The 13,766-nt window shown below is 48.5% G+C and overlaps 1 protein-coding gene across 7 annotated transcripts in view; it reads right to left on the reverse strand.

Annotated features, from left to right (window-relative positions):
• Positions 1-500: 500 nt before the first annotated feature.
• DCDC2C (doublecortin domain containing 2C) overlaps positions 501-13,766 on the reverse strand; it is an 87,650-nt gene continuing 74,384 nt past the window's right edge. For 3 of the 7 annotated variants that reach the window (XM_032353413.1, XM_032353416.1, XM_032353414.1), the window contains 3 exons: positions 12,956-13,019; positions 4,358-4,405; positions 501-1,140 (listed from right to left, as the gene is read on the reverse strand). In XM_032353413.1, coding sequence (XP_032209304.1) covers positions 692-1,140; positions 4,358-4,405; positions 12,956-13,019 — 561 coding nt within the window. In that variant the 3' untranslated portion in view covers positions 501-691. The remainder of the gene's footprint in view (positions 1,141-4,357; positions 4,406-12,955; positions 13,020-13,766) is intronic. The other 4 variants (XR_004288083.1, XR_004288082.1, XM_032353418.1 and 1 more) reach the window with 2 other exon arrangements.

The raw sequence follows: 13,766 nt of genomic DNA on the forward strand, positions 1-13,766 counted from the left end.
TGTCCTAAGCACTTTATAAGAAACATTATTGCTTTAAATTATTCCAACAACCTACGAATTAGGTATGATTATTAACCCCAATTTATGGATGAGTGACATAGTTCACACACCTAATGGAGAAGCTAAACTTGTTTCATCTGACTTGAGAGTCCATTCTCTTCATCACCAAATTGTACCTTCCCATGGGTTCTACCATCGATTTCTAACATATAAGACATACGTGTGTCCATGTGTGTGATGTGCTTGGATGTATATTACAACATGTATAATTATAAGATACCTTAATTCACTTTTAAATAGGAGAAAGTAAACATAGGTCAAGGTGTAAGTATACGCCAATTTCAGGGCAGAGGAGCCCCTCCGGAATGCCAGATACGGACTGATACTCCAAGAAACGAAGGTCTGAGCCAGGGGCAGATACATTATGTCTCACTAGTCAATTCCCTCCCCTTCCAGCTTCTCATTCAGGGAACAGAGGAAGAATTCCAGGTGAATTGAGTCTTGGTCATTCGTTTTTAATGTTGGCCACCAAAATATGAAATGTACAGTTTTAATATTGTACTAGCATACCTCTTCTGTATAATGTGAAAAAATGCCTAATTTTATTTTCATTTGCCTTATGATCCTTTGTAGCTTCTGACTGTTGTTCCTTACAACGTGGCTCATATTTTGCTTTCATGGTATTTGTTGTTTAGTGTTTTTTCCCCTGAGTCATCTCTTTTTGTCCCGGTGATGGTTGTTCAAATGATTCTTGTTTGTCAGGTATCTGTTCTTGGGATGGTTGTCCCAAGGATGGACATTCAAATGACTCCTTTTTGTCAGGTATCTCTTCTTGAGATGGTTGTCCCAAGGACAGCCAGTCAAATGATTCTTGCTTGTCAGGTATCTGTTTTGGGAATTGTTGTCCCAAGGATGGCCACTCAAGTGATTCTTGCTTGTCAGGTGTCTGTTCTTGGGATGCTTGTCTCCAATATGGCTCTTTGAGCAATTCTAGTTCCTCAGGTTGTTCTTCCGATTGTGTCAATGATGACTCTTGTGGTTGTTGTCCCATTGGTGGTTCTCTTTGGTCTTCTATTTCTAGTGGGGTTTCTAGTAGTACAGGTGTGTTTCTTTCCTCTAGAATGCCAGATGGTTCTTTTTCTTGTTTTCAGTAAACAAAATAAGACAAAATCACCAATCAACATAGTAGCCATCTAAACCAGTGAAATAAATCATAAAATGACAAACATTGCTACTGTATCATTGATTTCATATTGATAGTGATAATATTTTAGTAAAAATAATACACAGGATATTACAATTAAAATATGCTTTACATACATCATCACCTTTATTCTCACTTGGAAATAAGATCTTAAATAACCATAAAATAGGTTACAGAGAAGCTTAAGAGAAAAGCAAGTATAAATGATGTGTTACCAAATATTAAATATATATTTGTTGGTTGTTTAAAAATTGAAAAACCATAGGGAAGACTCTTGCTTTTTCTCAGGTCACTGAGGTAAAAAAGACACTTTTAGTAATATCAAAAAGGAAGAATCAGAGTGCAGAAGACTCCAGAGCCACTGTCTTTCTCCAGAAAAGGCACCAACACATGAAAACAACCTTTAGAAGCAGAAAGATTATGAGGCACTTATTAAGAGGTACTACCACTTGCCAAACCACAGTCGTCAACGATGATACCATCTATCCCTATAGCGATACAGGCCATTGGGCTTAGGGAATCAAAGGCTGCTCCTGGAAACTGCAGAAAGAGCTATCTGAGACCGCCCGTGGAAGAACATCTTCAGTGAGACCTCCCGGCACCTCAGAGAAGCCAGGGGTCCCAGCCCATGTGCTTTCCCTCCCTCAAACCTGTTCTTTCTCACCTTTGCAGAACCAAGACCTAGACCCCAGTCCAGAGCCCCAACTCCAACTTTATCCATGCTCCTCATATCCAGCCTGTGGCCAATCTTATCAATCTGGTCAACTCCTGCAAAGCCCGTTCTCTTTCTAGTGGTAGCCCACACCCATACCAGGCCTCTGTCACCTCAGGGAACCCTGTCCCTTCCCTGCAGCCCATCCCACCCAGGCCTCTGTCGTTCAGGGAACGCTGTCTCTTCTCAACAGCGCACGCCGGCCCGGGCCTCCTCACCTCCCAGAAAGCTGTGAGTGTAGGTGCGGCTCACCTCTCCCTTCCGTCCTGTTCTCCAAGTCATCACCTTCAACACTGATTTGATCACATCACACCTCTGCTCTGACACAGTGACAAGATAAGGCCCAAACCCTCAAAATGACACACAAGGTTGCAGCAAGAACCGCGCCCCCCTCCCCCTCCCCGTGGGCAGAGCCACCTAGGCCCTTCCTGCCAGCCGTGGGGACACACTCCTGTTGTGACCCAGTCCCGCCTCTCTGGCTGGGAGGCCAACATCAGGGGCGGCCTCCTCCTGCCGCTAGCTGGCAGGCCCTGTGGGGAAGACGGCAGAGTGTCCCAGCCGGAAGGAGAGACACCAGTGTGGCCTCCGCCCCACAGCAGGCCCAGAACCACGGGGGACTCGCTCCTGCCCACAGTCCTGACACGCGGGCCCTGAACGGAGGAGGACTCGCTTCTGCGCACAGTCCCTGAGTCAGGGGCTGAGTGGACGCGGCCTCCCCAGCCATCAGACCACCTTACACGGAGTCGCCGGACACTTCTGCCTCCTTCTCTCACAGGCCTGACAGGCCCTCTGCGTGTGGGTGGCGGGAAAGCACGGCCCTGCCGCGTGCTGCGCACATGGGACCCTCCCCTCCCCCGAGGGACCCTCCCCTCCCCCGAGGGACCCTCCCCTCCCCCGAGGGACCCTCCCCTTTCCCGCACCATCCATAGCCCCCGCGGCCTCTCCCGGGCCGGGCCGGCTGCGAGACACCCCCTGCCCGCCTCCCGCGTGTGCACCTGCGCCCCCGCCCGCCGTAAGTGAGCTTCGGGAGAGCAAGACTGAGCCCCCCTCACGCACGCACACGCCTGCGGCTCAGCCAAGCGCCGGCGCAGACCGGGGTCCACACTGCACAGACCGGCAGGTCACACCGCTTCCCTCCGCGTCCACACGAGTCCCGGCCCGCTCCTTTTAAGAACCGCAGGAGTCGCCTTCGCTTTCTAGGTTCCAGCTCCATTTCTTTCCGGTTATTTCCTTCTTGAAACAGGGTAAAATACGAGTCTTAAAAACGCAGGCTGATGGTGGTGAGTGAATGAAAGCAGAGTGAGAAAAATGGATCATGATCCACTCCTGATCATGCTGGAGTTTAAACAGCAAAGGGGGGACTAGGAACTGCCCCGAGGTAATCTGACCGTGAGCCAACGACAGGCCGAGGCAGTGAGAGCCAGCACAGCCCAAGCCGCTCTTTGTAAACCCGGGGAGGCGCTGGGCGCAGGGGACCCGCTCAGCAGCCCGGGCCGCTCGCACGCTCCCTCCCGCGGGTGGGTGTGATCCTGCTCACCGTCCACCTGCCCCTACCACAGGCAGGGCTGCCTCACTCAGCCTTGTGTCTCCAGCACCCAGCTCAACGCACCACGCGGAGGGTACTCAGAAAATGTCCGATAAATGGCAGAATAAGGCAATAAAGAATGAAAGAACCAGCCATCCCCCAGCCCTACACATAGAGCATTCCTAAGCACATTCCTAAAATTAGAATGTGTGAGATTAAAAATAGAATTAAGATATTAAAGCACATTTACGTGAGTAATAGATTACCATAAAATGTAATATAAGCTTATGTTAAATATTAATAGAAAATAAAATGTGTTCTATTATTATGCAATAAAACATATTTCCAAACACACATGCCCAGTTTCCTATCAGAGCTGAGCCCACGACCCAGCAGACCTCTCCATGGGGCTAAATAGTATCACCTGGACGCCCTCCTCTGTCTCAAGTCTCCTGTCTGGAATCTGTACTGCTTGTCACAGGTTTCAGGAGCTTTACTTTTCCTCTTCTCTGCCCCCCCCCTTTTTTTCTACAAAATATTAGAAGAGTGTGCAGTGAAGTATTACAGTAATGGCATGACACCTGCACTGAACTGTGGGCTGGCAGAGAGCACCACCGTACGGCGGGTCTCACCCTGCACTTGTCACGCACTGAAAAACCCGGCCCTATCACATACAGTTTAGAGGGGACCCTGCTTAGTGAGGAGTAAGTCATCTGTTCATGGCCACGTAATACAAGTGGGAGGCGGCCAGTTGACGGAAGGGCCGGTGGGTGCCCAGGCTCAGGTGATGCACAAAGTAACCCACGTGGGACTTCTTCAATGGGGAAACTCGCAAATGGACAAAGTGAGCCAGAACAGCCACCTGCATGTGTCACACGTGCCCCCAAAAATGATCATCGATAATTCACTCTCTTACCAGGAAATGGAACCACTTTTTTATTCTCGCTGAGGTTCTTGAGAGATGCTAGAAAAGAGAGAGAAATCCAGATATTAGTAAACTAACCAAAGGGCTCACACACCGTGAGATTTCTATGGACCATCTACGCCTAAAGAGTTGGCTGGAGCATAACCACGGGACGTAGCTTGAGGGAGTGTAGAGCAATTTCAGCCAAAGGATAACCGTGCGTCGTGACACAGAAAATGGTGCCAACATCATGAAAACTGTAGTTCCTGCAGTCACGGGGCAACTGGCAGAACAGTGACCTTATTTTTCTTCCTCTAAAGAAAAGCACATTTTTCCTAAACTGCTTCCTCGTGCTGCTTCAGCGAGGAAAGTTAGGGGCATGTGGTGGCATTTTCTTCACTCTGCACAAGATTTGCTAGGTACCAGAGTCTCTCTGGTTACACCAGTAAACCGTGTAATGCAGGTGTCGGGTGTACCCTTCGAGCAACCAGAAAATGCAAACCAGCTCAACTTGCACAGCAGCTGCTTTTCAAAAACCCCAACAGTAAACAACAATAAAAATAGAGCATTTGGTCTAAAATGAAAAACACTGAAAGAAATGCAGGACTTAGCATCAATGCTTGCAAGATAGAACCCACTAATACACCTGGAGCCACATGAATAGACGCCTGCAGCCTGTGCGGGTCTGCCCCGCATAACAGCTTCTCTGGCAATTTGGCTTTGACTTTGGCTGTGCCTTCAGGCATCCTGAGGTTTACCTAGTCGCTGCCAGCTCAGGACCGTGGCATGAAAATATCGCTCCTATCATGGATACATGCTTCTGAGTGTGCTGCTGTGTCCACGTCTCCACTGGCATGATTAACACAGAAATATTTCTGCTAAGAAGCTTGTCGGTGAACTTGAATCCAGGAGCCAAACAGCTAGACTGAAGCTCTTCTGAAAGCCTGACATTTTGGCAAGAAATGACGGACAAGACGGACAAGGGCAGCTGGGGGAGCTGACGACCCCTGGAGGAGGAAATTCCAGACGTGGTTACAAGGTTCGATCGGAAAGATTAAACTGCCACCGGCAGCAGCTGCGGCATCTGAAAACTGGGGCAGAGGAGAATGAACGGGAACCCAAGTTTCAAGAGCTGGCTGGTCGCGAGGACGTCGTGGGAGGCCAGAGGCCGCCCGGAGCCAGGCTCGCCGCAGCAGCTGGCGGAGGTCAGGAAAACCTGCCTCTGTCCACGGGGAATCCCATCACTTGTCCGCTTCAAAGTACTCATGATTGGAACGTTTTGTGAGAACGGTAGTCAGCACTGCCCGGAAACCTCATTTCCGTTGTCACTTACTTCTACGACTGCCGCAGTCGATGGTGGCCTCTCACTGTGAATGAAGATTTCAGCCTCCAATTGGTGAAAACAAATCCAATGTTTTGATTTAGGGTATACTTCCCTTGCAAAAAGTTAGAAGCCTAAAGTTAGATGGCATTTAATTTTTGTACATTGTTACTATTACCTAGGCATCTGATTTCTCTGTGGGCTAGAATGTTTTTAAATAAATCAGGAAAGACATTTTCCAAGTCCTTAGAGGGAATTTCAAATTAAATAGAAAAGTAGTTTGAAGTCACAACATCTCTGATGGTGGCTTGAAGGATTCTTTTCCCACTGGGGACCTAGAAAAACAGGGTAACCTAATGAGCCAGACTGCGGCCAGTATAGGCTATTTTATTCTTAAAATAATTTCAGTTTTCTGTGTTCAAATGTGCACATGATAAAAAATTTGGGACATAGAGAAAAGCCCCCTAAAATGGAAATAAATTTAAGTCACAGAACCACCGCTTGCTATTTCAAGTTGTAATCAACAAGCAGTCTGGCAATGGAGAATACGAAATTGTCTGAATTAACAGCCTCAGGATAAACTTCCAGATGCAGATGGCGGCTCCGAGGTACACAAGCTTCTAAGTGCCCTGCAGGAAAAGTGGCCCAACTCACACTCTCCTGAGGACACAGCTTCTGCACAGTCTTCCCCAGCGATGGCTGCTGGCCCTTCCACACGCTCGGAAGTGGGGACCCTCCTCGCTGCCCGTTCCAGACCGTTAGCCCTTGCTCCTTCCTATAACCCTTCCCAGTCCTGTCCTCGGGCCCCACCAGCCACTTCCTCTCCCTGAGGCCGCCCCACCGCTCTCTCCCCGACTCTCCGGATCCACAGTCCCTCCCCCAGAGCCTCTGTCACCGCCCTTAGAGAGCTCAGCAGCCACTCGAGGCAAACCTCCCTGGGCCAGCTCTGCCTCTCATCGCTTCGGCAAGCCTGGCCTCCGTCCTTCTCCCAAGACCACACCTTGGACCTCGTCACCAGCAAGTCACGTGACAGCGCATGTCCGGTGCCCTCTGCGATGCTGACAGAGCTCCAGCCTCCCCTCACCTCACTCCGCCTGGAGTCAGCGTCTGACGTAACCATCGTGCATTAATAAAAACTGAAGTTAGTATTAGGACAATACTATTTAATTGCAGGTTTTATTTGGATTCCACCAGTTTTTCCATTAATATCCTTTTTCTGTTCCAGGACCGAATTCACCAGTGTGCTTGCAGCCAGTGGGCATGTCTCCTAGTGTCCTCTGAACTGTGACAGCTTCTCAGGCTCTCCTCGCTTCCCATGGCCAGGACGCTGGCTGGGTGTTCACAGAACGTCCCCCAGGTGCAGTGTGGCTGAGAGCTTCTCATGCGTGGACCAGAGTTACGGGCTGGGCGGAGCAAGAGCAGAGAGACGCAACGTCCTTCCCCTGCGCCCTACCAACAGGTGTACGAGACTGACATTACTTTATCACTGGTGGTGCTAACCTTGACCCCTGCGGTTCTCCACTATAGAACATTGCCCTGTTTCCTTTCAAAGACTGAAAACCAACGATTTTGTCCTTGCCTTTTATTTTGCACATAAAATTAAGACCCAGATAGTAATGACAGTAGAAGCTCATCAGAAGAGAAATGATGGGAGGAGGGAAGGCTCTCGGATCGTTAAGGTCCCTTCCTAGACTTGATTCCCATCATGTCGTAAGCTGTTTATTCTCTTTTCTTCATGCTGATGAAAACATGTCAGCATCTCATTTGAAAGGAATGACAACACATTATGCTATAGGTATTATTCCTGTGAAATCTGCCAAGAAATTCAACAAAAGTGTATGGTGAAAGCCGGTGAGAATTCCACCCTGGGCCATTCGACGTCAGCAAGAGTTTCAGCCTGACTATTTTTAAGCACGCAACGAGGGAGAATGCCAACTGGATGACCCGTCCAAAGGAGGTGTGCAGAGATGGCCGGAAATCAAAGCAAGACACAGCAGGAGGGGGCAGGTGACGGCGGGAGAGGCCCTCGGCCGAGCGAGGAGAAGCAGGTGCTCTCCGCAACACCAGACAGACCCGCAGAGCTCGGGGGAGATCCAAGGGAAGCCGGCACGGAATGGAGAACGGCTCTAAGTTCGGATGCTGTTTAGAGCTCCCAGTATACCTCCAGATTCCTGTCCTCATTTAACAGCACAACAGTGCCAGATGCTATCGACTCTGGAGATGAAGAATGTAACGTTCAAAGAGTTTGAGTGACTTGCTTGGATGCCACAGATCCGGGGGGCAGGGCGGGGACTCGCCGGCTCTCGGTCTAGCACGCTTCCCTCCACACACATCATTGATTAAACTCTTACGGTTCATTTGAACGCTCAGCTTCTCTCCAACTAACACTTTGTTTCTCATCAATTCCCAAGCAGTTTTCATACAATTTATAAGTAACTACATATAAATGTTCTCTTATCAGTGTTAATGTAGCCAATGACAGCTTCTCCACAAGACCATTCTGGAGGAGTGACATCAATAAACGGGAGAAAGCCTATACCCTGTTTCCATGGCTCTCAGGTAGGACAAAGGCCCCTTTTCCTGCATCCCTGAGTATAAGGCACAGAGTGTCCCATCTCGGAAGAGGAAAGCAGCCATATAAATTCAACTTGTACAGACACCAAGAAATAATTTTTATGACCTTGAAAGATCATGTAATAGAGCTGACATTATCAATCCTACGAAACCGGAGAGGGGCTGCGTACTGAGGCAGACCTCAGTTTATTGCAATCTGCCTTACTGCGCTTTGCAGATACTGGGTTTGTATTTTGACTTTTGTTTCTTTGACAAATTGAAGGTTTGTGGCAACTCCGTATCAAGCATGTCTGTCAGCACCAGTGTTCCAACAACATCTGCTCGTGTCTCCATGCCACACTTGGTGATTCTTGCAGTAACTCAAAGCTTCTCACTATTGTTAAATGTGTTATGGTGACCTATGAGCAGTGATTACCACCGGCTGAAATCTCCGATGAGAGTACTTTTTAGCAATAAAGTATTTCTGAAGTATGTATATTGTTTTGTAAACATACCGCTATGTAGAATGTAGTACAATGTAGTATCAATGTAACTGTTCTATCCAGTAGGAAACCAAAACCTTCATCTGACTTTGCTTTATTGCAGTATCCGCTTACTGGAGTACTGGCTTTATTGCGGTTTTCTGGGACCAAACCACAGTACCTCCCCAGAAGGACCCCAGATCGGTTCCCATATAGGAATGGAGTGAGTCTGGCCAGCACGAGAGAGAGAGGTGTTAGGTTCTCAGAAATGACTTAGCTTTAGGAGTAAGGGAAGTATCTAAGGAGGAAAGTATAGTGAACACTTTTCTCTAGAATCACGCAGCTCAAGTTCTGTCTAAAGGCAAGGATTAGATTCACAACTCAAAGAGCCCCCGGTGAACGGAAGCCAACCCCTGGGCGAGGCAAGCCCAGCACCAGCAGCGTCCAGCAGGGACGGGGCAGCCCCTCACATGCTCATCAGCTGAGAAAAGCTGACAGAAGGAGCTGACAGGATCCAACGGAAAACGTATCGGTCTTTCCTTCTGATTCTTTTGTTCCTTCTCTTCAAATATCCCTCTACTTCCCAATTCTCAAAAACAAGAAAAATAACAGCAATGGGACGCAGCCACGATTCATTCCCAGTAACACGAAACAAACAAATGAAGCTATTACCATCTTGGATTAAACCTCAGGGACTTAAAATGGCCTCATGGCCCCAGAAAACAGAATCTTGCAAACACAGAATGTAAGACGGCACAGCACTGTTCTGGAAATGGGGGTTTCAAGGGGCCAGAACTCCGGGGCCTGAAACACCCGCTTCTACAGAGGCCGCTGGGACAGGTGGCCACGAACAGCCACAAGCACTCGGTGGGAAAGGTGACTTTTTTTTTTAAGATTTTATTGTATTTTATTTGACACAAAGAGAGAGATCACAAGTAGGCAGAGAGGCAGGCAGAGAGAGAGAGGGAAGCAGGCTCCCCGCGGAGCAGAGAGCCCGATGCGGGGCTCGATCCCAGGACCCTGAGATCATGACCTGAGCCAAAAGCAGAGGCTTAACCCACTGAGCCACCCAGGTGCCCTGAAAGGTGACATTTTTTAAGTGAGGTGTGAAATGCACTCATTGCCTTCTCCCAAATCAATCTTTGCACTGAGCCACAATCTCCAGTGGCCTCAGACTGGACTGTCCTCTAGTGAAAAAGTGCCCGGAGACCTTGAAGTCTGTCATTGAACCACAGACCCATGGAATAGAGCACAGAGACAACCTGGCCACTGGGAAACTAACTTTTGTAGCAACATGGACAGGACTGGAAGAGATTATGCTGAGTGAAAGAAGTCAAGCAGAGAGAGTCAATGATCATATGGTTTCACTTATTTGTGGAGCATAACAAATAGCATGGAGGACAAGGGGAGATGGAGAGGAGAAGGGAGTTGGGGGAAATTGGAAGGGGAGGTGAACCATGAGAGACTATGGACTCTGAAAAACAATCTGAGGGTTTGAAGGGGCGGGGTGTGGGAGGTCGGGGTACCAGGTGGTGGGTATTATGGAGGGCACGGATTGCATGGAGCACTGGGTGTGGTGCAAAAATAATGAATACTGTTATGCTGAAAATAAATAAATTTATTTTAAAAAAATAAAAATAAAAATAAATTTTAAAAAAATTTAAAAAAAAACAGGAGGGGTCATCAAATCACTCATAGTCACCTCATCGAGGTGACTCAGTGCTGGCGTGAGGGGCAAACCTGCGGCCAGCACGGCACCTCCCTGACAACGAGAGGGTTGCAAGGAAGAGAAAGGGATTTGCTTGAATTTCTGCTGTTTCTCCTGTCACCTATGTCACCAAGGACAAGGCAGGTTGTTATTCTGTTCTCCTTTGGAAAATGAGGATTGTCACCTGGCAAGGTTGTGGAAATGAAAATTTAAAAAAGGAACCATCTATGGAGACGCTGTGGAATCTGTGCGTATTTTTAGAGCACCGTTAAAGCAGATGGTCCAGTATGTTTCCTATGCTTACGGCTCCATAAAAGCCTGTAGCGTTTAATGGGATTCTTTTAAAGTATTCCAGACTTTGAGTGCAGGGGAGGGCACAGGAGGGGCAGGGAGGGGAGACAGGTTAGGGGTTACCCACGAGGATTTCTCTGGCATTAACTGTCACCTGGAGAGCACCCTTCAGTTAAAAATCAAATAACAAAGAGATGCTGTGGCTCAGACCCTTACCTTACAACTAAATGGACATTCCGGACAACTTACCCGCGGTGCCCAGCTGGTTCCTTTTGGCCGCAAGGTGGTGATCGAGACCCCACGTGAGCCCCATGCCAGGCAAACCCCACCTTCTAGCAGTACATTCAAGGGAGGCACTTTATAAACCACTTCTTTTCTTTCAGAGGAAACAAAACAATTCTCTGGCCATCTTCTTGGCATTTATCATACTGAATGATGACTTTCCTCTTAAGTTACCAAGAAGAGTGGAAAACCAAGAGGTAGGCATTCCCCAGCATTCACTGGAGATTCTATTTCCCCAACATCCAGTAGAAATTATTGTTGAAGGACGCCTGGGTGGCCACTGGTTGAGCATCTCCCTTTAGCTCAGGTCATGATCTCAGGGTCCTGGGATCGAGCCCCGAGTCAGGCTCCCTGCTCAGTGAGGAGTCTGCTTCTCCCTCTCCCTCTGCTGCTCTCCCCACTGAGTTTCCCTCTCTCTCTCTCATATAAATAAATAAAATCTTAAAGAAAAAGGGAATTGTTGAAAGATTTTGATTGTGGAGATTTAAACAATTATAATGAAAACTTAAAATTGAAGTCCCAAACACAATAAGGTAGGATGGGTCCTCCGTCAGCCTGTGTCCCCCACTCCCAGTTCACAAACGGGGAATAATATAAAAGGTCAGCTGGCACGAAGAACCTCACTGCTGCCTGAGAGCCTGAAAACCACTGCCTCCCCTTTATCCCAGTCTCACTGGTCCCCAGACACCGGCTCCCGCTGTCCCTTGGCAGCGCTGCCCAACAAGAATCCAGTGCTCTCCTCCTTCACGGAGAACCCTCAAGGCTCTCCTGGAAGCTAGTTTATTTTAGCCATGGACACTGCTAAGAGACTTCAGCCCGTGAGACATGATAGGTGACAGCCCGCCCACAGGACTAGGGAGTTTGGGCGCATCTCCTTCCTACGAGCCAGCAGAGCCCCCTTCAGCCTCTCCCGTGGAGACACCCTCTATCTTTCTTCAAGGGGAACAATGCCCAGGTCCTCACACACAGGTCCACAGAAGGAGCGGGGGCAACAAACAGAGCTAGTTAATCTCTGCCGTGAGGTAAACTCGGAAGACACTATCATCTCACGGAACTGTAACCACCACCCTTCCAAGAGAAAGGGCTGCAGTTGTTGCTTTGGGACTAAATTAGAACCAAAGAGCACAGCAGGTACTGATACAGATCTGAGCCACGAATCGAGGCTACGGCATGACCTGCAGGGTCCTCTGCCCCTACCCACGGACTCGAGACCCTCAGACCCCAGAAGACACGCCATCCGAGTTCCACTGCGACCGGAGAATTCAGAAACGGGAAATAACATGTGACCTTGGAAAGGACACCTACCCACTCTGTGACCCAGCCCCCTCATCTGTAAAATCTCCACCTTACTGAAAAGATAAACAGCTCACATGCCCATAGGATTTTTACGATTTGCAAAGCATTTCCCAAGCTTTATGTCATTTAACACTGTACCATGTCAGTTCCTACTCTCTGTGGTCATTATGTTCCACTAGAAAGGCATATACCCCAGACTTCCTCTAAAACTACAACTCTAGGGGTGCCTTCGGCTCCGGTCATGATCCCAGGGTCCTGGGATTAAGCCCCCCATCAGGCTCCCTGCTCAGCAGGGAGTCTGCTTCTCTCTCTGTCTCTGTGGCCCTCTTGTGCTCGCTCGCTCTCTGTGTCAAATAAAATCTTTTAAAATTTGTTTTAAGTAAGTAAAACTACAAATCTAAAAAATGATGATGATAAGTAAACAGTTATGAAAACAATTTAGGAAAGAATTTCTAATCTGGTGATATTATTATGGGGCTGAGATGTGGGATCAGAAAGGGGTGGTGGGCAAGACATGAGACCTTTGTCTACTGAACGTCCTCTGGATATTTAACTGTGTTTCTAGAGATGAGAAAGACCAGCTGTTTACAATAGGATCACACCAGTATCCTCACCCAGAGCTGAATTATTACAGAATATATACACATTTCTATTTCTTCACCATCTACATGACATACCTTTTTTCTTTTTGTTGTGTCTTAAGGGAACCCTTTTCTTAAAAGACATTCGTGAATTGTCTTCCTGAAACAGAAACCATCAGTGTTAGCAGCTGAAACTTTGTTCTCTGAGCTATAAGCAGGAGTCCTCGGGCGTGGGACAGTTGGCCACAGCCAGACCCTAAGGACTGAAGCTTGGACAAGGTTTAGTCACCGCAGGAGTTAGTGCCTTCAACAGTGATTTGCCAAAACATGACAGCCGCTCTGGAAGGCGATCTACCTTTCCACGAAACGGCGAGTGCCTTGACTCTGGCCTGGCCTGTCCGGACCAAGATCAAGAAAGACCGTGGATTCGCATGGATGAGAAAATTTCCCCTCATCTGGCCTGTGGGTCTATCCCCAGTCTGCGGAGCTTTTCCCTCCGGGCAGTTCAGGGACGGAGCTGGAGAGCAAGACCCTATGGACCCAGTTGACACAGATTCCCGTGAGCCACTCCAAGCTATCCACCGCCGTCCAGTCCTCCCCAACGTGTCCCTTGTCAGAAAGGACCCAGCTTTACTGCGCAACGCGGAAAACTGGAAAGAGAGTCTCTCCTATCCTAACAGCAAGAAAAAGTAAAAAAAAAATCTACGGAATTTCAATTTTCTTGAATTCATCAGAGAGCTGAGACCATTAGCCTAGAATCTAGGACAGACAGACTCCACCGCAGAGAGACGGGGCCTGAGCACCCGCTGCCCCGGGGGCGGAGCGTGAGGAAGACAAGGGGTAGGAAGGCTTCGCCCACGCAGGTCGCAGATCAGATCAGAGGGAGTGCGGCAGGCCGGGGAGCGCA

Source organism: Mustela erminea, chromosome 7, assembly GCF_009829155.1.
Source record: "Mustela erminea isolate mMusErm1 chromosome 7, mMusErm1.Pri, whole genome shotgun sequence".
Classification (NCBI taxonomy): domain Eukaryota; kingdom Metazoa; phylum Chordata; class Mammalia; order Carnivora; family Mustelidae; genus Mustela; species Mustela erminea.